The 22,336-nt window shown below is 39.0% G+C and overlaps 1 protein-coding gene across 1 annotated transcript; it reads left to right on the top strand.

Annotated features, from left to right (window-relative positions):
• The first annotated feature begins 20,102 nt into the window (after positions 1-20,102).
• Positions 20,103-21,724, top strand: npbwr2b (neuropeptides B/W receptor 2b). Its single transcript, XM_060894347.1, has 2 exons — positions 20,103-20,222; positions 20,347-21,724. Exon 2 carries the CDS (start codon positions 20,462-20,464, stop codon positions 21,479-21,481), a length of 1,020 nt encoding a protein of 339 aa, XP_060750330.1. The 5' UTR covers positions 20,103-20,222; positions 20,347-20,461; the 3' UTR covers positions 21,482-21,724.
• Positions 21,725-22,336: the final 612 nt, after the last annotated feature.

The raw sequence follows: 22,336 nt of genomic DNA on the forward strand, positions 1-22,336 counted from the left end.
GATATGTAAAATGTAATTTTAGAAGAATTAAATTTATTGTGAGGAAAAAATAAAAGCACCCTAAAATTTATTTGTACTTAAATTGGATAAAATTACCTACAGGTGTACCACATAAGGTACAAAATATTTGAACATTATTACAGAGCATTTTGAAGGAGGCCTGCCTTATTTAAACCTCAGGTATTTAGTTAAGTTTGTTCTTAATTGTTGAAGTGAGAGGTATCACCAAGTTGAGGCCTTAAGAAAGTAGATTGTTGATGTTTACGAGTCTGGTAAGGGATATAAAAAGATCTCAAAAGAATTTGTAATCAGCCATTTCACTGTCTGAAAATCATTTTCAAATGAAGAACATTTAAAACAACTACCCACATGGCCAGGTCAGGCCATCCAAGCAAATTCATCTCAAGAGCAGACTACAAGATGCTTAAAGTCTCCAAAAACCATAAAATATCATCATGGGACGCACAGCAAGCTACAGTTGATGTCAAAGTGCATGAATCTACAATAAGAAAGAGACTACAAAACTTTAATTATCATTGGAGGTGTGCAAGGAGGAAACCTTTGCTGGCTAAGAAATACATTAGGACAAGACTGAAGTTTGCCAAAGAACACAGAGACAAAGGCCAAGACTTCTGGAATAATGTGCTTGTAACAGGTGAGTCTAAAATTGAATTATTTGGAGACCATAACAGAGGGCATATTTGGCATAAAACAAATACAGCAATTCAGCAAAAGAAGCTCATACCAACTGTGAAACATGGTGGTGGAAGTTTGGGGATGCTTTTCTGCAGCAGGACCTGGTCAGCTCGCCATCATAGAATCCACTATGAATTCTACATTGTATCAGAAGGTGCTTGAGGAACATGTGAGAGCATCTGTCAAGAAAATTGAAGCTGATGTGGAACTGGAACTTGAAATATGACAATGACCTAAAACCCATCAAAGTCCAGATCTAAATCCTGTTACGATTCTGTGTGTTGATTTGAAACAGACCATGCATGCAAGAAACCCCTCAATTTCTTCTGGTTAATAAGTGAAAACAAAGTGTTTTTTTTTGTTTTCTGCATGCAATTACATAACTTTCATCCAGAGGTACAAATTAAAACAAGATCAGTAATTGACATGTTGACATTTCTTGATAAAGAACTTTATCTTCTTGATAAAGAATATTTAATGGGGTGTCCTAATTTTTTCACATGACTGTATATATATATATGCAAGATCCAAGATGGAATACCGATAAACTGCACAGAGATTTTTCAATTTCAATTACATTTTTTTCAATTCAATTTATTGTATTTAGCTCTTTTAACAGTTTCCCATTGTCTCAAAGCAGCTTTACAGAAGTATGGAAACAGAAGAGAGAGAAAATGAAATACATATATAATAATAATGAGAAGAAGAAAAAATAAGAATAAAAATAAATAAGTGAACATATAATAAATAAGTAAATATGTAGGGCATAAGGTGCAGGAGGAGAGTGTTAGTATTAGGGTGTCCTAATTTTTTTTACAAGACTGAATGTCAACAAACAGTATCAGCAGTTGATGGCAGCATTAAATAGTTAAGTAAAAAACAGCGGGTAAAAAGTGTTTAGCTGAGTGGTGCTTTAAATATGGTTTTATTGGTTTTAAGTGTGGGTGTGTGTTTCCAGTTCAGTTCTGTTCTGGGTGTTGTGGAGTCTGATGGCTTGAGGAAAGAAACTTTTACACAGTCTGGTGGTGAGGGCCAGAATGCTTTGATACCTTTCCCCAGACAGGAGGAGGGTGAAGAGTGTGTGAGAGGGACAAATGCTGTTGTCTTAGTTTGTGCAGCATGAGGTTTATATGTCTATGATATAAGGAAGCAAGATCTTTTTGGCTGTGCTCATTATCTGGTGTAGCGCCTTTCGATCTCAGACCATTTACTTCTGATATTTATCATCAACAAGCTGTTTCAGCCTGCAGAACCTCTGGTCACAGGATGTTTTTTATTTTTCACACTATACTGTGTAAACAAATGAAAAACATACATAAAGATGTATTAAATACACAGAAAGAAAATGCTTTATTTAATGACTATAGAATTCAAAAATATAAAATTTATATTTAAATACATTTGTGAGCATCGAACTCCTCTGAATGTTATTTTACGAAATGCAGTTGAGCACAGCTGGGTGTAAGATTCCAATTTTTTTTTTAGTGCATCCATTGTTACTGACATGCCCTCCCCTTGAGCTATGTCTTTCTTTATTCATATCCAGGCCAGACTACAAACACCTGTGCCTCACACATACACATGCATTTCACACACACACACACACACACACACACACACACACACACACACACACACACACACACAAAATTGTTAATTTGATGTTTGTACAGGTTTGTATACCTATGTAATTATGAAATAGTTAGACAAAATATTGAGGCATCCCCTAGCTCACCTTGATGATGTTCTATGAAATTTGAATGGATCTACACTGTTATCTACCACTGATTTAGCCACAGCATACCATCAATTATTGCTAGAGGACGAAATTTGAGAGATTATGGCCTATATTATGTAAAATGGATTATTCAGGTTCTGTAAACTACCACATGCATTCTTCAAACTCATGTCCATTGTATATAAAGATGATCGCTAATAATATTTGTATTTAATTTTCTACAATAGGGCTCCAGGTTAACAAAGTTGGTTGATGTTTAATCCAGATCTGTTCGTATTTCACTTATAGAGGCACAGTGCTGCATTCATTTCTTGGTCTGATAAAGTATGCATCTGTGGTGGAGGATGTGCACCACTGGAATGGTCACAGGACTAGGGCTGCACAGGTGAGTTTTCAAAATGGGCCAAAGGTCAGTCTTGATAACCCAGCACCAGCATCAGCTCCACAATTGGAGGCATTTACTTTCATGACAAACGGGGTTTGGGGTCTGGGAGTTGCAGAATAGTCTAGTCAAGTCAAGAAGCTTATTGCCATTTCAACCATATATAGCTGTTGCAGTACACAGTGAAATGAGAGAATATTCCTCCAGGACCATGGTACTATATAAAACAAATACAGAGCTAAGGACTTAAGTAAGGTAATCCTAGCCACATAAAGTGCAACATGGTGCAAACGGTGCAAGACAAAAGACAAAAAGTCAGTGCAGGACAAAAGACAGTGCAAACAAACAATACAGGACATTACAAAAAAGACAATACACAAAAGCAGCACCTACCAGTGCAAATACTGTATGTTCTTTATTGTTTGTGCAGAAGAACTGGAATGAACACGTGTATTATAGCAGCAGTTTATGAGGTATTGTTATGTTGTGCAAAACAGCCGTTGACTGAAATTTGAAAGACAGCATGTGCAAAATAGGCACATGGGGGTGAGTGGGGAAGCGACAGCACTATAGTTACAGATAAAGAGTCTATAAACATTTGCAAAACACAGGAATCCTGGCAGTTCTTTGATGCTTGCAGGTGTTGGCCATTCTGTGAAAATTAGGATCTTGCTTCTGTCCATTTTCACCCCTTGCCATGTGATGATGTATCCTAAAAACCTGATAGAGTCCTTATGTACCATGTTCAGTTCTGTTGCCACTGAAGTTCTTTGAGTCAACTAGAATTTGTCACATCAGGAGAAGGAAGACCCAGATACAAGATAGCTTCAAATAAACAGGGTTTAATAAATAATAAACACAAAACAGGAACAAAGACGAAACTAAACAGGACAAAGGATGAGGTTACACTGACGATGATTCCAGCATGGTTAAATAGACATAATGATTAACTATAGACGGGGAGGAGTAAACAAGGGCGGGGCAGACATGTGACACGGAACATAAACAGAAGCACATGGCCAAAAGTCCGGGCTGAGTCCTGACAGTACCCCCCTCGAGGTGCGGCTCCCGAAGTGCCAATCCTGTCTTAATGACAATCCCGACGAGGTCCGGAGGGGGCCGAGGCACATGGTGAGGTAGATGGGGGAGCAAGGAACACAGCGAGGTAGATGGCGGAGCGAGGCACACATCGGTGCAGCCAGAGAGGGCCGAGCGATGTCCACAGCCGGGTAGAAGGGCTGTGCAAAGTCCACAGCCGAGCAGAAGGGCCAATCGACGTAAACAGCTGAGCAGAAGGGCCGAGCGATGTCCACAGCCGAGAAGAAGGGCCGAGTGACGTCCAAAGCTGAGCAGAAGGGTTGAGCACAACCCCCGACACACCATGGCCAGAACCACATCTCGAAGACCAGAATGGGATGGAGGGCGGGAAAGATCCTCCGCCACGGGCCTGCAACACCCCCGTGGAACAGAAGTGAGGCGACGTCCTCTTTGGGGAACCGGAATTGGAGCGGCATCCCTCACCAGATAAATTGTGGAGTGATGTCACAGAAAAAAGGGAAAAAGTCCAGGAAGACTGGAAAACAGAAAGACTGGCAGAACAGTCCAGGAGGAGGAGAAAATAAATATATGCTCCTAATAAGCCGGTGCAGGCTTAAAGCTATACTGCTGGGTCCAAGTTTGCGTGGAATCATTTTGTCACATCGGGGGAGGAAGACAGACCCAGATACAGGATAGCTTCAGATGAACAGGGTTTAATAAATAATAAACACAAACAGGAACAGATGAAACTAAACAGGACAAAGGACGAGGGTACACTGAAGATGATTCCGCGCTGCCATTGGCAACACGGCACGGTTAAATAGGCATAACGATTAACAACAGGGAACAGGTGTGCAGAGATGGGGAGGAGTAAACAAGGGCGTGACAGACACGTGATAAGGAACATAAACAAAATCACATGGCCAAAAGTCCGGGCTGAGTCCAGACAGCATTCACCTGAAGCTCTATTTGTATGTGGTTTTGTTGAACATAACATTTGGCAACAAGGATGGCGTTCTCTCTATCTTCTACTGAGCCATTTCTGCCCCACACTGGGGAACCTTTCATGCCATGGGAGTGCTGGTATGTGTCGTTTCAGACATACCTTGTAGCCACAGGCTTGGATGATGTCCCGGATGGGAGAAAATGCGCACTTCTCCTCCATTGTCTCGTGGCTGAGGGATTACGGATTTTCCAGACACTCAGCAAACTGTTGCACCACTAAAATGACATTTTCAAAAGACTAATAGTGTAATGTAGAAACACTTACATTTCATAAAAAGATGCCAATGATTGGGTGAGTCAGCCAGTCAGTTTGTCGCTAATTTAAAAAGCCTTGCTATGTTGTGCAAATTCGGTGCTCTCCATGATGAATTAATTAGATACCAACTTATTAAAAAAACAAACACTGCATGGGTCAGAGAGAGGCTGCTTATGAAGATGATAAACTTATTTTGGGTAAGCCTCTCACTCTGGCACTCCAAATTGAAGAAGCTACACAGTGTGCACCTAAAATAGCAAAGACTAATGTAGCTTAAACAGATGCCACCTCTGTACCTGCAAATACAGTCATGGATGAGGAGTTCCAGCCTGCAGGTGCAATCATCCAGCAAACACAGCCTCAGTCAAGTCAACAAAGATTGAAATGTGGCAACTGTGGCTCCAGACTGAGTAACTATCGGCAAAATTGTGGAAAGCTCAATCACTTTGCAAGGTGGTGCAGATCAAAGTCCAGTTCGCAGCCTTCACCAGAAATAATTCATACAGTTGGTCCTCAGTCAGTCACTTTCTCTATATGTGGTGTGCAGCTGCATTTTGCTGCTTCTTGACACAGGACATAAAGTGTCATTGATTAATATGACCACCTACAAGAAATGTTTTGCTTATGTTGAGTTGCAACCATCACTCTGTGGTCATGGCCAAGCCAGCATTCTAGTAACTGGAGTATTTACACTGCCTGTACAATATAGTCAAATATGTCTACCAGAGTTTCCATTCTATATAACTCAGTATGGCGCTAATATACTAGGCTTTGACCTGTTCCATAGCCTTGATTTTTCTTTGCATGACAACAGCGGTGAAACAATCCTTCAGGTGGACTCTCCATGGCAGACACACTTTCCTGCTCTATTCAATGGTTTAGGCTGCCTCTCTGCTCTTTCCCACAAAACTGCTTAACTCAGATGTACTGCTGGTGGTCCTAACAAGGCTGTGGTGAGAGAGAAAAATACCCATTGCAGACAATTGAGGAACTCATCACAACACTCTTCTATGGCTCTAGTGTTCACAAAGCTGGACCTTAATCAAGGTTACATGCAGATACACCTGACTGCATTTGTGATTCATATGGGGTTGTTTAATTTTAAGAGGATTCCTTTAGGCCTAAGTTCAGCACCTAGTTACTTTCAGAAAATCATGGCTACTGTCCTTGCAGGGCTCCCAGGTAAAGCTGTGTACTTAGATGATATTGTAATACATTGAAAGGGCATTGACACTCATGATGAGTGCCTCAGATGGGTGTTTGCAGCTCTGTCTAGAAAAATAAGTGCTTGCTGTAACAGCAATGTCACACCATTGCAGTCCAACATAGAGGCCATTCTCAACCTTCCAATCTAAACCTCAGCTGGACAGCTTGAATCAATTCATACCTAATCTCAAATTCATACCTAAGTATTTTGGTATTTTGACTATAAGTCACTTCCCTTCTACAACAGCTAATCAAGCATAACTTGGACATGGACAGCGAATTTTGAGCAGGCTATTTGATGACTTTTTCACATAACTCTAGCTTATTTTGATCTCTCCAGCCCCACCCTGGTGACATGTGACACATCAGCTATAGTATTTGGAGCAGTCTTGTCACAGCTGCATGATGGCATTGAAAGGCTTATTGCTTTTGCTATACAGGCTGTGAGTACTGCGGATAAGAAATACTATGCATTGGCATAAATTTGACATTCTTATTCAGCTGTAAAGCCATCTAGCACAGCCAGGCAGCCAGAGTCAGATTGAGTGACCTTGTGCAGTTAGTGTATGAGCCCTTACAGGCTGCAGTGTCTCTTAAAAAACTTGAGCGAGAGTCTGCAGCAGAACCATTCTTCGTTAACCTCAGCATCTACATTCAGAATGGCTGGCCTGCTCGGGTGAGTGCTGACCTGACATGTTGGGGTGAGTCATGCTTTGCACAGTGGCAGCAGGCAATCATTTCTCTGTCCCTTAGGGTGTGGGTAGTATCAATGCACATGAGGGTCACATGGGGATAGTTAAACTGAAGCAGAGGTGCAGAGGTTTCATCTTATCTGGTTGTCAGGGGCATAGCCGAGACCACCTTCTACCATCCTCAAGCTAATGGTGCCATTTAAACATGCTCTCTCTCAGACCCCATCTTGCCACCACTGGGGTGTCCCCTGCCTGTCTCATGCTTGGTGGGGAGCTAGAATTACCACTGAGCTGGCTGCATCCACCTCATCAACTCACAGTGAACACTTCAAATTCAGGCACAGATTCATCAACATCAGCACAAGATGAGAGCCAGATATGACAGCAAGCATCATGTTTGTCCCACAAAGATAAGAGTACAGGATTAGGTATGAGCCTGTAGGCCACATCACAGCAATAAATTGAGCTCTTTCCTGTCCCCTCCAGGACAAATGGCAGTTTGGGCCAGTCACTTTTGTGCTAGCTAATGGATCCCGCTGGTATGGAAGTTGTCTTCTAAAAGTGCCCAACCCAAATGTTATGGAGGAAAACCTGAACCAACCTATCAATCTGATTCTGCCATAAGTAAATATGGATCCTGATGAAGTCACAGGGCAGGAAGTATTAATCAGTCACTGTCAGAGCCACAATCTGAAGATGCCTCAATGACAACTCACACTGTGATGACAAGGGCACGTCCTGCACATTTTAAGAACTTTGAAGATACATTTCATTCTTAAGCTTGGCAGAAAAGGGGAAATGTTGCCATTTCTAACCAGTTTTTCATTGTTATTATCTGACATAACCTCTTTGAGTAAACTAGTATTCTATATAGTAAAACTATATAAAATAGTTTTGTTGAACATAATATTTGGCTCTGAGGCTGATGAAGAATGGAAAGGCTATTGGTCGAATGACATACCTAATAAAGCTATGGGAAGAGTAGTAGAATCTAGGCTAAGAAAGGAGGAGAGCAGCAGTATTTGTGAGCTGCAGTATGGCTTCATTCCCAGAAACGGCACTAGTGAAGCCATTTTTGCTCTGAGAATGTTAATGGAGAATTACAGTGATTGAATTGTCAGCTCAGGTTGGCTATTTTGGGGACATGGTCAGAAAGGCCAGATTGAAATGGTCTGGACATGGATGTTGGAGATGGAGCTGCAAGGTAAGGGGAAGGCTAAAGAGGAGATATATGGATGTGTTGAAGGATAGAGTTAGGTGGAAACAAATGATCCGATATGACCCCTAACGGGAAAGGATGAAAGTAGAAGAAGACTTGGATGGATGACGAACAGCACGAGCTTCTCAACATGAAAAGTCCAATTTGTAGCATGATTTGGGTAGTTTGATGAGTAATGTAGCCCTCCTTAAAGGTCGATTGTCCACCACTGTGATCCAGTGTGGCATAGTTCATGGGACGGTGAGGAGATGGAGTTTTTCACCAATATGCTGGATCAGATTCACAGCAGGACCCAAGTCAACGAGGGCTGATAGTGTGTGAGGTTCAGGCTTACCCTAGCAATTCTGGCTCCAGGTTTCGTAGGACAGATGGCACAACACTGACAGTAAAAACAAAACTGTAGACTTATAGTAGTTGTTGTTTTGTGTGCATGCTGACCGGTCTGTAGTTATGCAGCCCCATACACAGCAGGTGCAATGCACTGTGTTTGCCATTGTAGCCCTTTTGTTGTTTCAGACCAGACAGCATATCCCTTGCTACCCTCATTCATCAAAGAGCCTTGGACACCCAACACCCTCTCTAGCAGATTTATGGTTTGTTCCTCCAAGAACCACTGTTAGTAGATACTCACTACTGCTGAGCCTTGCCATTTTGGAAATGCTCCAACCCAGTCATCTGGCATTTGGGCCAAAACACTTTGGACCTTTTCAAAACTGAGCAAGTCTTCATGCCTGACCATTTTCATGCTTGTGTGTCCACCATGTTGAGTACAACTACCGACTACTTTCCTACGTTTTAATAAATTTCAAATTTCAGATAAAACCATATTTATATATTGCTTCCTGTTTGTTTCTTATGTAATTAATTCATTTTTAGAAATAATGGTCACAGTAGGCCTTTACAATTGAGTCCATTGCACATGCATAATAGAGCTTCTTGTGTATATAGTTTATTACAATTTAACTGTATTAACAAAATAAATGTAAATGGCACCTAAATGAAAGATTAAAGGAAACATGCGTAAACCACATTGATAATGGCAACTTTCAGAAACTGCATTGTGTGATACTAACAAGAATAAATAACTAACCTTGTTTTGAATAAAATTGTTATTGATATAATCACTGTTAAAATGTTAGGCCTTTTTTAAAAGAACACAAAATGTGTGAAAGTATGGTTGCAGATATTTAATGAAAACAATCTTTAATTGAACTGAATTTAAAGTATATCTTTTGTGTTTCCAGTTGTTCATGACCAAGACTGATTATGCACTGTTAAAGCAATGAATCTCCAGGATGTGGTACCTTGTTACCTTGACGACTCAGCTAGCAGAGCATTTGAGCGTGGTTGCTGAGGAAACACCTGGATAGCTTCCCGCCTTGTCCACCAATATATTGCACTTTTGTGTTACCTACCTTTATAGCACTAATCAGATTTTTATAAGAAAACTGACAACGTTGTCAGCACAGTAGGATGAAATTATTTACAAGGAATCTTAATAAGTAGAAAGAAAATTGATGTATTATGTTATTTATTCTTACTGATCGTAAAATATTTTTCTTATTATTTTGTTTTATGGCACTTATGACACTATGCTTCCATGATTTTCATTTTCTCTATGAAATATGACCAAGAGGTTGACTGCAAAATGTGAAGATTATAAGAGGGTAATTATTGTGACATTAATCCATGAAAGCCAGGAATAGATCAAAGAGTTGTGTGTGTGAGTGAGTGAGTGAGAGAGAGAGAGAGAGAGAGAAAGAGAGAGAGAGAGAGAGAGAGAGAGAGTGAGTGAGTGCGCCTGCATGCGTGCATGTGTATCAAGTATTCATATTGAACTCACTGACTGACCACTATTACAAATGAAATGTGGAACGGTTAAGCATGTTTTTCAAGTTAAGAAAAAATAAAATAAATAAATAAATAATAAATATGAACAATAATACTGCTTATTTGAAGAAAATAGATAATAAGTTCATTATTGTTTGGTAAAGTATATCACTGGTGTTGCATCATTAAGAACTATTTAATAAGACATTTTCTACAGTGACAATGTCCCAGCAGCTGACACAATCTTAAAAAAAAATCTAGTGTCACATTTAACATAAATGCATGCCTTCCCTGATAAGAAGGCTTAGGTAATATTCAACTTCTATTATCTTCTGGAAACAGATGAGCAAACCTGGGCTAGGCACACTATCAATATTAATAAATAGGTGGAGATGAAACGATTGTTCCCTTCATCTAATTCATCTTTGTGTACTGGCTTGAGTATTTGGATAAGAAATTACTCTGATGGGGAAGCACATAGATACTGTCCTTCTATGAAACAGTATAAATGAATCTATTAAAGTGCTAGAAATCAAGCTTTACATGTTATTATACCTTGACACACCTGAAATAACTAAAATGAATTCTGCTTTCAGTTATTTGAGGTGTGTCTCTTGCCATGCTTACATGTTAACTGGAGATCCTGCTGGATTAATTGCTTGCCAAACTAACAGTGACTCTTCAAAGAGATGACCCTGCTGCTCTTTTCATGGGTGGCAGATACAGGCACACTCTTGCAGGCACACCCCTCAATCTCAGAGCATGGACAGGAATAGATTCTGAATGCCAAGCAATTACCATCAGTGAATGGCACTCTGGAACAGGCAAGCCTTGCCCTGTACCTGCCTACGCCTAATCACTCATATTTTCCATTTCTCACCCACCTCCTTCCTGGATTTTCACTCCCTACCTTTTTTGAAGTATGCTATTTTGTCTTTTTTTCTTTGAACAAAATTTGTATGATGTAGAGCATAGGTAATAAGAACCATAAGAAGATAAGAAACCTTACTAAGTATTATTTATTTTTATAAAATATGATTTCATATGTAATTATGTATATATTTCTATGAAGCAATAATAGCTATCCTACTACAATGATTATGTATTCAAAGCAAATTAGCCCAAATATCTGACTGCATGGTATAATCTTCTTATGGTGGAATCCTCAGAAAAAGCTCAGATTTATCTTGAGACAAGATGAAATGTTATCTTAAATTAAAAAGATGACTAAAATCTTACATTATTACCCATACAATATTAAATTGTAATTGCTTACCCTGAAACAAAATAAGCTGGCTATATGCCAAAGAAAATACTGAAATAAAAGGTTATATTTAATATCAATTAATATTTCGTATTTTAATCTAAATCTAATCCTTCAACAAAGCTTTCTAGCTAATACTAAAATATATGTAATGATTAAAAAATTTTTTTAACTGTGCTAATAAAAATCTGATTAAAAATCTTGAAAACACAACACTTAAATCTAGATAATAGATCTAATCTGGGTAATAGTCAATGTTAATTCATGCCTTTTTGTCTGTCATTACAGAGGCCTGATGATAGACATTGACCTGCATCCCAGGAACTGTTCTGCAATATGCGGTCATTATATGCAGAACTAACAATATATCAAGTTAATGAATGTTATACAAATGAGAGGTGCATTATTTATTGTTTGTTTCAGAGGCCAGAGTGGAACGCTGCCTTACTGAGCTTAAAAACAGCACTGTATTTCTCTACAAGCAATAGAAATACTTTTATTTATAGAATACTGAAGACCTTTCTTCATTTTTACATTTTACATTTTTAATGTCATCTCCAAATAATAATTTAATCAAATATAAAAATAAAAATTCTCACTCATTATGTACTGTAGATTCATTAATTGGGGTTATATATATTTGTATATTGAAAATAAAAAATATGTTAGTTTTTTTGCACTTAGGTTGTAATTATGAAGCCCACCCCCTTCAATAATAAATAAAGACTGGAGACTGCAATGGAGTGACTGCAGTTTGCTGAGGTGAAATATAACAGTTCTATGCATAATTTCTGTCCATTTTTTTGTCACTGTAATTCATGCATCCATTACATTTGTTCTAAAGTTTTTCATGTCTTTTATTGTTGTTCAGTGAAATTTTGCAAAATCTGTTAAATCTTGTTATGCTTTAATGCCTCAACAATGTAAACAATTTGCAACAATTGAGCCCCACCGGATACAGCCCTTGTCAGTTGAGAGCTAGTTCTTTCTTAACAGAAAGAGTTTAATGTTTTCATCTGCCTCATGACAGGGCATCCAGTCCTGTTAGGTACAACACTTTCAGTAGCAAAGGATTTCTTCTAGTTTCATTGGCGATGTCCTTTGTACAGATGGGCAATTCTTTGATGAACAAGACTTGAAATTTCCATTTCATATACTGTAGAGATTGTCTAGCATGGTAATCAGCAATTACATGATCAGAAGAGGGTCTGTACACTATGTCATAATCATAGGCCAGCATCAAAGTCCATTGTTGCATAGAAAGTATATATATGTATATATATATATATATATATATATATATATATATATATATATATATATATATATATATATATATATAAACTCTCTCACATGGGGATGCGGGTGTAATCAGAAGACGGTGCCATTTTCTGAGCCCTCCAACCACCAACTGACTTCCTGGAAGCCACCTCACACTGCCACGTCTCCTGGCTTCCACCTCACCACCAGAGCCTCCGACGTCTAAGTTGGAACTGACTAAGTAACTTTTTTTTTATTGATTTCTGAGCTGATTCTCTGATTTCTGAGCTGAAAGCTCTGATTTCTGAGCTTGATGTCTGTCCAGAGGCCTTAGGCAATGTTAGTGATGGCTCAGGGAGGACAGCCTCCATTCTCTTTCTGAGGCCTCCCTTGTCCAGCTTGAGGCAATGAACTCAAGGCATTTGATAAAATATCCCCTTTGACAAGCAATCATTCTTCAAGGATGTTGCCTCACCTCTTGGTTTCTCTGAGGGTGTCTTCCCATGTCTTGGAACCACAGAAGAATATGGCCTTTCTCCTGGCTCTGAAGAGGGATTCACTCTGCTTGACACTGTTAGTTTGCTGTGGAAGAATGGTGAGCATACCAGTGATCTGCTGTACTGCTTTTTTCTTTTGGGTAGGCAGATAGCAGCAATTGCCCATTTACAGTGCAGAAACCACATCACATTGAGATCATAAAATTGAGTGATCCACAAGAACCTGAAGTATGATCTCCCCGTGTGCTGAAATAACTGAAATATCTCACTCTAAATACTGCATTTCAGTTGAAACGGAATTAGTATGGTGCATTGTCTGCTGCTAAATGTACCCTACACGTGTTTGAAAACTCATTATTTAGTAAATGAATTGACTGCTCATGCAAGTACAACTAAAGGAAGACTTTATTTTACAGAGGAGCCACTGCGGCTTTAATAAGAATCAGAATGCACTCAGAGAGATCCCCCTACATTTTCACTTAACCTGATTTGTTAGTTGAATCCTTTTCACTGACATATTGGAGAAAACTGGGCAGAAATCTTTAATTTAATCTTCTTTAATTATGAGATTAAGCAATGGATATAAGGAAAACTAGGTGCTTAATAAAAAATTATTGAATCAGAAATGACACACAGGGTGTCTGACATGGAATCACCTGTGGGATTTCACCCCACCGCTGTACTAAGATCTTAAAAATGTTCCTCACTAGTTGTTGGTTAAAGAATACCAGACTGCTGTTTCAGATTGCCACATAGACCTAAAATGACCATGCAACTGAAAGGTGTTTCTGAGCCCTGTGTTTCAACTGTAAATACTGCATTTGTTGTTAAAAAGGATAAACCAACATAACAAAATCTCCAACCAAGCCATTTTGAAGCAAGAAAAAGAGGTAAATTCTGCCAAAGTAGACCACTGGTGTACTAGCAAACAGACATTAAACTGGACTCCTATACTTGTGGCATCACCAACAACATCCACAACGTCCACTGGGGTGATGGTATCAGAATCCACTGTTTGAAAACGACTTTAAGAGCAGATATATAGAGGCCATACCACAGAATGCAAACCATGCAAATGCAAGCAGACAGAATTTGAAGACCAGATTGGAATTAGCAAAGAATTTATTATTATTATTATTATTATTATTATTATTATTATTATTTGGAATTTACAGAGATGAGAAATAGAACTAACTCATAATGGTAGCAACATCTGCAAAAAAATTTATGTCTTTGAATTTCAAAGCAGTGTATAGAATCAAACTTTTATTGTCTTCATCAAGCCACCAGACAATGAAACAACACAACAAAGGTCTTTATCAGGGAAAAGAGATTTTAAACTTTATCCCAAATTTCACTGCCTGAGAATGAGACTGAAAGAAAAAACCAACATGAACAACAACTAAAAGAAGCTGCAATACTAGCTTGGAAAAGTAGAAGAAATAGAAGAATGCAACAGTTTGGTGATGTCAGTGGGTCACTCACTTGATGCAGATATTCAAGCAAGAGATAAACAAATAATTAAGTGTTATTTACTTTAATATACAGTATATACTCCCATTTACGTTTATGCCATTTATGCCCTTATCCAAAGTGACTTACTTTTAGCTTTTTTTATACACCTAACAATTGAGGGTTAAAACCCTTGATCAACAGCCCAGCAGTGGCAGCTTGCTGATCCTGGAATTGGAATTCCTATCTAAGCCTATCTAGTCAATCTAATCATAATTTTGCTTACCTTACCAAATTGTAAATTGTTTAGGTTAAGGTGAAATCCTGAGTCATGGTTTCCTTGGATGTATTACAGTACAATATTGGCTCAATTTTACAACCTGCAATATTTTGCAGGTATAGAATGTTTCATGTTTTGGTGTATGTGTGTTTGTGGTCAATCTGTGCAGGTTGGTCCATTCCTTTCTATTCTGCTCCATCAGCCTTGGGTTGCTGCTTCCACCCAAGATGATGGCATCAAATTATTGACAGTATCTAGCTGTGATGAAAGCCAGTGTTAGCAGCTTTACCTTATTGATACTTGCATTTATGATTATGATTGCGTCGTAGACTCCATGGTTTTATATTTCTGTGATCTCTGTGCCTATCCTGACTACAGACTTGATCTGGATTTTGGTTCCTAGATTTGTAAATAGTCACGTCTGATATTTTTTGTAAATATTGATATTTTGTGTATATCCACTGGTAGTAGGAGTGTGACTACCCATTTATGTTGGGTATAGGTTTGGTCTCTGTTTTTGGTATGGGTGTTTAGGAAAGAGACTGTGTTTTCTTTGTAAGTTAGTTCCTACAAAGTTTTGTTTGTTGTTTCAGCATTTGTCCACCATAAACCATAAAGACAACCTATCAACAACCTATCAGTTAATAGCAAATGTGGCTGCTGTTTAAAAATTTACATCTATATCTAACAACCTTCAAGGACCAGCAAGGAGACAAATGGCTTACTGCAGAATGGATTTTCATAATATTTACAAACACTCCCACAAAAATGATTGAATAAAAAGGACAAAAATACAAAGTCATTTATCACTCACTCTCACTCATTTTCTACCGCTTATCTGAACTACCTCGGGTCATGGGGAGCCTGTGCCTATCTCAGGTGCCATTGGACATCAAGGCAGGATACACCCTGGACGAAGTGCCAACGCATCGCAGGGCACACACACACTCTCATTCACTCACGCAATCACACACTACCGACAATTTTCCAGAGATGCCAATCAACCTACCATGCATGTCTTTGGACCGGGGGAGGAAACCGGAGTACCCGGAGGAAACCCCCGAGGCACGGGGAGAACATGCAAACTCCACACACACAAGGCGGAGGCGGGAATCGAACCCCCAACTCTGGAGGTATGAGGCGAACGTGCTAACCACTAAGCCACCGTGCCCCCAAGACATTTATCATTGTAAATTCAAATCATAAAAAATACTGGATATCATTCAAAGCATTAAAAACATTTGAACAAGAGAAATCAGCTGATCAAGTAGTATATTCCTGTTTATTCAGTAGGTAATGAGACTCTATATATACAGATGTGTTATGCGTTACAGCAAAAAAATTTAACTGACTGTAGTGCACTCGGTCTGCAATGAGCTGTGGACAGACACCCAAGGAGGCAAAAGGGAAGAGAAAATGGTGAATTTATTTACAATAAAATATACACATGAAAGCTGTTACAAGGTGCTGCTAAATGCCAAAGGTGTCGGTGATCAGTGGCAGTAGATCAGCCGGTACCAGGTACCATCAGCAGGCTTGGCTGTAGCAGGGAGTGTTGGCAGTGGACTAATGAAGAATCTAGAAGCACAGACAGACACAGGCATTAGTTTCCAGTACCTAAGATACCTCATCACCTCAGCCGCTCCATGCCCAATTATACTCCTCTTCAGTGGCTGCTCTGATTAGTTGGCTGGATGCTGCTGTCACCCTGCCTTGCCTCAGAGAATACAGGATGGTAGTCCTGAAGCAGCTCTGTCACTTCTGTCATTAAATTGATTTTAAAATGATGCCTTTGCTATATAAGTAGAACTCAATAATTATTCTTATATGGGTTATTTTGTCAAGAAAATTCTTTTCCATACTATGTTAACCTCCATGTATTGTGGATGCAATTCTTATTGATTGCAGGTTCAGTGGAAAAGGAATGCATGCCTGTTCCAATACAATCCAGTATTTTTATCACAGAACTCACCCAAGTACTAGAGCTTCCATGACACTCAGTTCACTTCGGCCTCCATAGACATTTAAACCGTGCTCACACTATTGATCAATGAAAAGTATTGTCAGTTCTCTGCATACCGGTATTGCACTATTTAGATGTCTTGGATTTGTTTAGATTGCTTCTCTCGTTATTAAACTCTTCCAGTTTTAGGAAGAGTTTCCACTCTTACTGTTTTAGGCTTTGATATTTAAATAAAACTCTGCATATGGATTCTTCTTCCTCTGTTCTTTCTCTAATCCACAGCTATTGATGCTCGTAGCACATCAAGAAGAAATGCTGGTGTCCTACCACCAGCAAATCACCTAACTCCAGGATACATATGAATGACTGAATGACATTACTGACTGCATTTCAACAATAATGCAGTATTTATTTCACAAATGAACCTGAGCCATTTTCAAATGAAACAACTCAGCATGCCTTCATTATGTCTCTGCTTATGGGGAAAGCGATCAAATGGGCATTGGCTATGTGGGATAAATCCAGGAGGTCTTCCAATACCACGCTGGAGGAAGGGACATTATTGTGCAGTTTTTACAGCTGCGGCGTGCGTATTCCGGACACTGGCAGCTCAGAGTGGATGGACTGACGCTTTTTTAAGGGCTGTTTTTAGGGAAGGACTGAGCCCTAGTCTATAGGGGGAATTGGCATGTAGAGATGATACCCTATTTTCGTTAATTTAGCAATCCCAAAGACTTGGAATTTCACAAAGGAGCAACAGCGACGGATCACCTGTAGTTTGTGCCTGTATTGTGGACAAGAAGATCATTGCTGTGCTACCTACCCTAACAAAGCCACTCCAGAAAGTCCAACTCACTGCCCTCATAGTTTATTTTTACCAGTCATGCTGGCCAGACCCTCCAGGTAGCCACGCTTGTGGATTCGGGTTCTGCTATCAATCCACCACCAACTGAGGCAGGGTCTAACTATTCCCACAGACTCATGTGTCTCTGCCTTCAGAATCATTGTTGTAAACTTATAAGCCTATTTGGGATGGCTAAGTTACCCACCAGTGAGTCCCTCTGGAATTTTGAGTGGGGTTGTTCCACACCAATACCCTATTTGTCATATGTTGATTCTTGATTATCCGTGGCTCCACCTCCACAAACCCCCATTTCCTGGCAGTTTGAAGAAATATATCTACTGGTTCCCCCGCTGTCAGAGATGCTGTTTTAGGAGGGACCTATGGCTATCCTGTTGGACCATAACAATAGAGACCCCCAACACCTATGAACTTGTGAATATCTTCAAAGAGTATCACAATCTGATGCAAGTGTTCAGCAAAGAACAAGCCACCAAGCTCCCATCACATCGCCCTAGGAACTGTACCATAGACCTGCTGTCTATCCCAGAGACTCAAGCTATGAAATATTACATCAAAGAAGCCCTAGCTGTTGGCTTTATACACCCCATCTTTTTGTGGAAAGATAGATAGTGGGCTGGGTGTACATTATCAGCCACTATGGAGTGGAGATGAATCAAAACAAGTTTAAAGCAGTTGCAGACCAGCCAACTTTTGCCAACTGCCATTTTATCATAAACTATAGCATTGTAGCTGCACCCTCACCTTCCTGCTCAGTCACAGAGTTCTGGATGGCACTAGTATCCATTTCTTTCATGCAGAAGGCTCACAGTGGTAGTGTGTTTACTTAAACACAGAATGGTGCAGGAACTCTGTTGCTAGTTTCTGCTCATCGCTAGTGGAGATTGTGACTGTTAGAAGCAGGCTATTTTATTAACCATGGAAATTCACTACAGTTTTCATTGTCAGAGTGTACATTCCACCCAGCGCTATTGCTAAAGAGGCTCTATGCAAGTTCTGTGAAGCTATTAGTGATCACCTTGATGGACTGTTTATTATCGCCTGAGATTTCAATCATGCAAATCTCAAATCAGTTCTCCCTAAATTCCATCAGTATGCGGACTTTGCAATGAGAGGGGTAAACACGCTGGATCTTGTTTACACCAACAACCCCAGCACATATCGTGCGGAGCCCTGCCCCACCTCGGTCAATAAGACCACATCTCTGTCGTGCTAATTTTGACATACAGTGGAGACACCCAGCATATGTGGTGACAGGTCAGAACAAACTACAAGACAATTTCACTTGTCAGCAGTACTCCACAATACTCCACAATAACTAGCATGATGCAAGCAAAAAATAAATGGAAATTAATTTATAAACTAAATGAATACATTTCTCATAACACAAATTAACAATCAAATTAAAAGCAAATATCCAAAAAATATAAATAAGTACACATAAAAATTTCCAAGTTATTTTTATTGGCATGGACAGCCTAATAATATATAAAAATATATAGAACATTAAAATAAATTATTTGGATCACAATTTTTGTATTGGACCCATGGGCTGAGCCAACAAGATTCCTGATCATAGCTTACGCCCCCTCCCCCATCCATTTTCTCAGAGACAGAAGTGCAGCAATTTCATTCCCCTTGTTAACCACATTTTTAACACTGCTGCTGTTGCTGACTGATGAGAAGCAAGGGCACTTCCTAACAAGCCTTCTGCTTTCATATTAGGGCTAAGCATTATGTAACAAACCCAGTGGAGGTGAATGCAAGTGTCTATCTATTTAACAAACAACTAACAAACAAAAACTGTCAAAAACAAAAAACAAGACACAGACAAGAACAAAAAACTAGATAAACTGTTAAAAAAAACACAAAGGCAAATTCACCATAAATGCAGCTGCATATACACAATAACAAAAGAGTACTTTTTGACAAATATAGATATAAAAAGAGTACTTCTCGGCAAATATATGTGAGAATGAATTCAAGCAAAAACTCTATCTAAAGTGAATTAATACATTTTTATGTGCACTAACAACAGAATGGAACAACTGGGTGTGCAGAGGATAATAATCAATGACCACTCCCAAGTTGATTCTTTACATTTTTACACAAATTTTTACATTTTTCTATAACCATAATTTGCCATTTATACACAAGATATATGCAAAAGTGAAACATGTTTCAGTCCATTCAGTCCTTTGCTTAACTAAGAATATAATTTGACATGTGTGCTCCATTTCTTCATTCTGTTTCATTTCTTCATTTAAGAGTGACAGGTTTATACCTCTGCTACCTTAATTAAAAAAAAATAATATATAAAATGAAGAGGTAGGTCTTAGTTTAGATCTTTCCTGACTAATTTGATGAGTCTCACCCAAGCTAATATATTTTGTGCTTTAAGTTTTTCTTTAAACACACACACACACACACACACACACACACACACACACACACACGAGCCGCACCAGTGGCGGTGACGTAAGGCAAACGCACTTCGTTCTTCCAGTTGCTGGGAAGCGAACTGTCCGCGCTCCTTGACGAAGAACACAGGGAGTGGGCACAAAGAAAGTCTCCTTTAATGGGTAAGAAATGCTTTTTTTTTTTTTTTTTTTATTAAAGATTCATTTACTCATTAAATGTACGTATGGATATAGCATACATAAATAAACAGAAATATATATTGTGAAGATAATTTTCCCTTTTCAGGTTTCACGATGCCAGAAGCAACAGATAACCGAACACAGACTCCTCAGGTTGGGGAAGGAACTGCGTAACCGTTTATGATATAAAGTAGTACACCGAGAGAAACGATTTTCACAATATGGAGAATATTTCAAACTCCGCCAAGACAAACTCTCAATGCAACTTTAGCGTGTACTTTTATTACTACAGTTCTGCCAACCGGTCCGATTTAAACTGTACGCCACCGGCTGACTATTTCTTTTACGCAGATCTGTACGTAGTTCTCCCGGTTATTTACTCCGTGATATGTGCAGTGGGATTAACGGGCAACACAGCAGTTATCTATGTCATACTGAAGGCTCCTAAAATGAAAACAGTCACTAACATGTTTATTCTGAACTTGGCAATTGCTGATGATCTTTTCACATTAGTTTTGCCCATTAACATTGCAGAGCATCTCCTCCACTACTGGCCGTTTGGTGAAGTGCTCTGCAAAATTATTCTGAGCATTGACCACTACAATATTTTTTCAAGTATATATTTTCTAACGGTTATGAGCATTGACCGATACCTGGTAGTACTTGCCACGGTGCGCTCAAAACGCATGCCATATCGCACATATAGGGCAGCCAAAATAGTCAGCCTGTGCGTTTGGTTGCTGGTGATTCTAATCGTAGTGCCCTTTACAGTGTTTGGAGGAGTTTACATCAGCCCGGACGACACCGAGCGAAAAAGTTGTGTTCTAAGTTTTCCCAGCCCAGAAGGTTTATGGTTCAAAGCAAGCCGGATTTACACACTCTTACTGGGCTTTGCCATTCCCGTCTCCACTATCTGCATACTCTACACTATGATGCTGTACAAATTGCGCAACATGAGACTAAACACTAATGCTAAGGCGCTGGATAAAGCTAAAAAGAAAGTGACCATCATGGTATTCATCGTACTGGCCGTTTGTTTGTTCTGTTGGACTCCATTCCATCTCAGCACCATCGTAGCTCTTACCACGGATCTGGGCACCACACCAGTTGTCATCGGTATTTCCTATTTTATCACCAGTTTGAGTTATGCGAACTCCTGTCTAAACCCATTCCTGTATGCTTTCCTGGATGACAGCTTCAGGAAAGCCTTTAAGAAGATGCTAGAATGTAGAGCTGGATGAACCTAGAGCACAAGCTGAAACTTCGAAGAGTGTAGTTGCCGCAGAGTAAAATCACACAGCCGGCTTTAGCTGATAGACTGTGCAAGTGGACGTGGCATTGAAGGTCAGCATTTGTCTCCCTCTTGTGCCAATTGTGTGAACATCTCCTTTATCTACAAATGCTTCTTCATTAGTTTCTGTTATATTGCTATAAAAACCATTAAGGTAATAAAATATCATTGTCTAAACATGAGGAACGATTAGAGGAAAATGCACATGTGTACATCTGTATAAATGTGTCTATTTGGAACTGTTGTCATGTAAACTTCATTTGTAAACTTGTATAATTTCAATAAATCTTTAAATAAATCGATGACCAAATATTGTGCCCACAGTATACTAGAATTCACACTGAAATAAAGCTTTCTAAAGGTTTGAAAGATGTAATTTCTCACATTTTCACACTTTGAAGCATGCAGTTATTGGTGTTCAACCTTTGTTTTATATTAAATATTGTTGATATTGTTTGTATTCATTTGCTTTGCTGACAATTGTGTAGGTCAATAATAAGAAAAATGTTGCAGTATTGATTAGTAATGTTTTAAAGTTTTGGTTTTTCTTTATTAAAGACTCACTATGTAAATAATCATTTTCAGGGACTATTTAATTTTTACATGCAACATATAATTTTTATTTCTGTCTGAAGCTTATTATACTACACTGTTTGCCTGTACATAAAGTTTACCTAGATTTCACTTTAGATTTATCAATTTATATTACAATATTATATTAATTTTAAATATTAACATCATACTAATATTTTAATCGCACAAACAATATTTCCATTGTTCTTATACATACACTTTGTGAAGTGTA

Source organism: Tachysurus vachellii, chromosome 19 (assembly GCF_030014155.1).
Source record: "Tachysurus vachellii isolate PV-2020 chromosome 19, HZAU_Pvac_v1, whole genome shotgun sequence".
Taxonomy (NCBI): domain Eukaryota; kingdom Metazoa; phylum Chordata; class Actinopteri; order Siluriformes; family Bagridae; genus Tachysurus; species Tachysurus vachellii.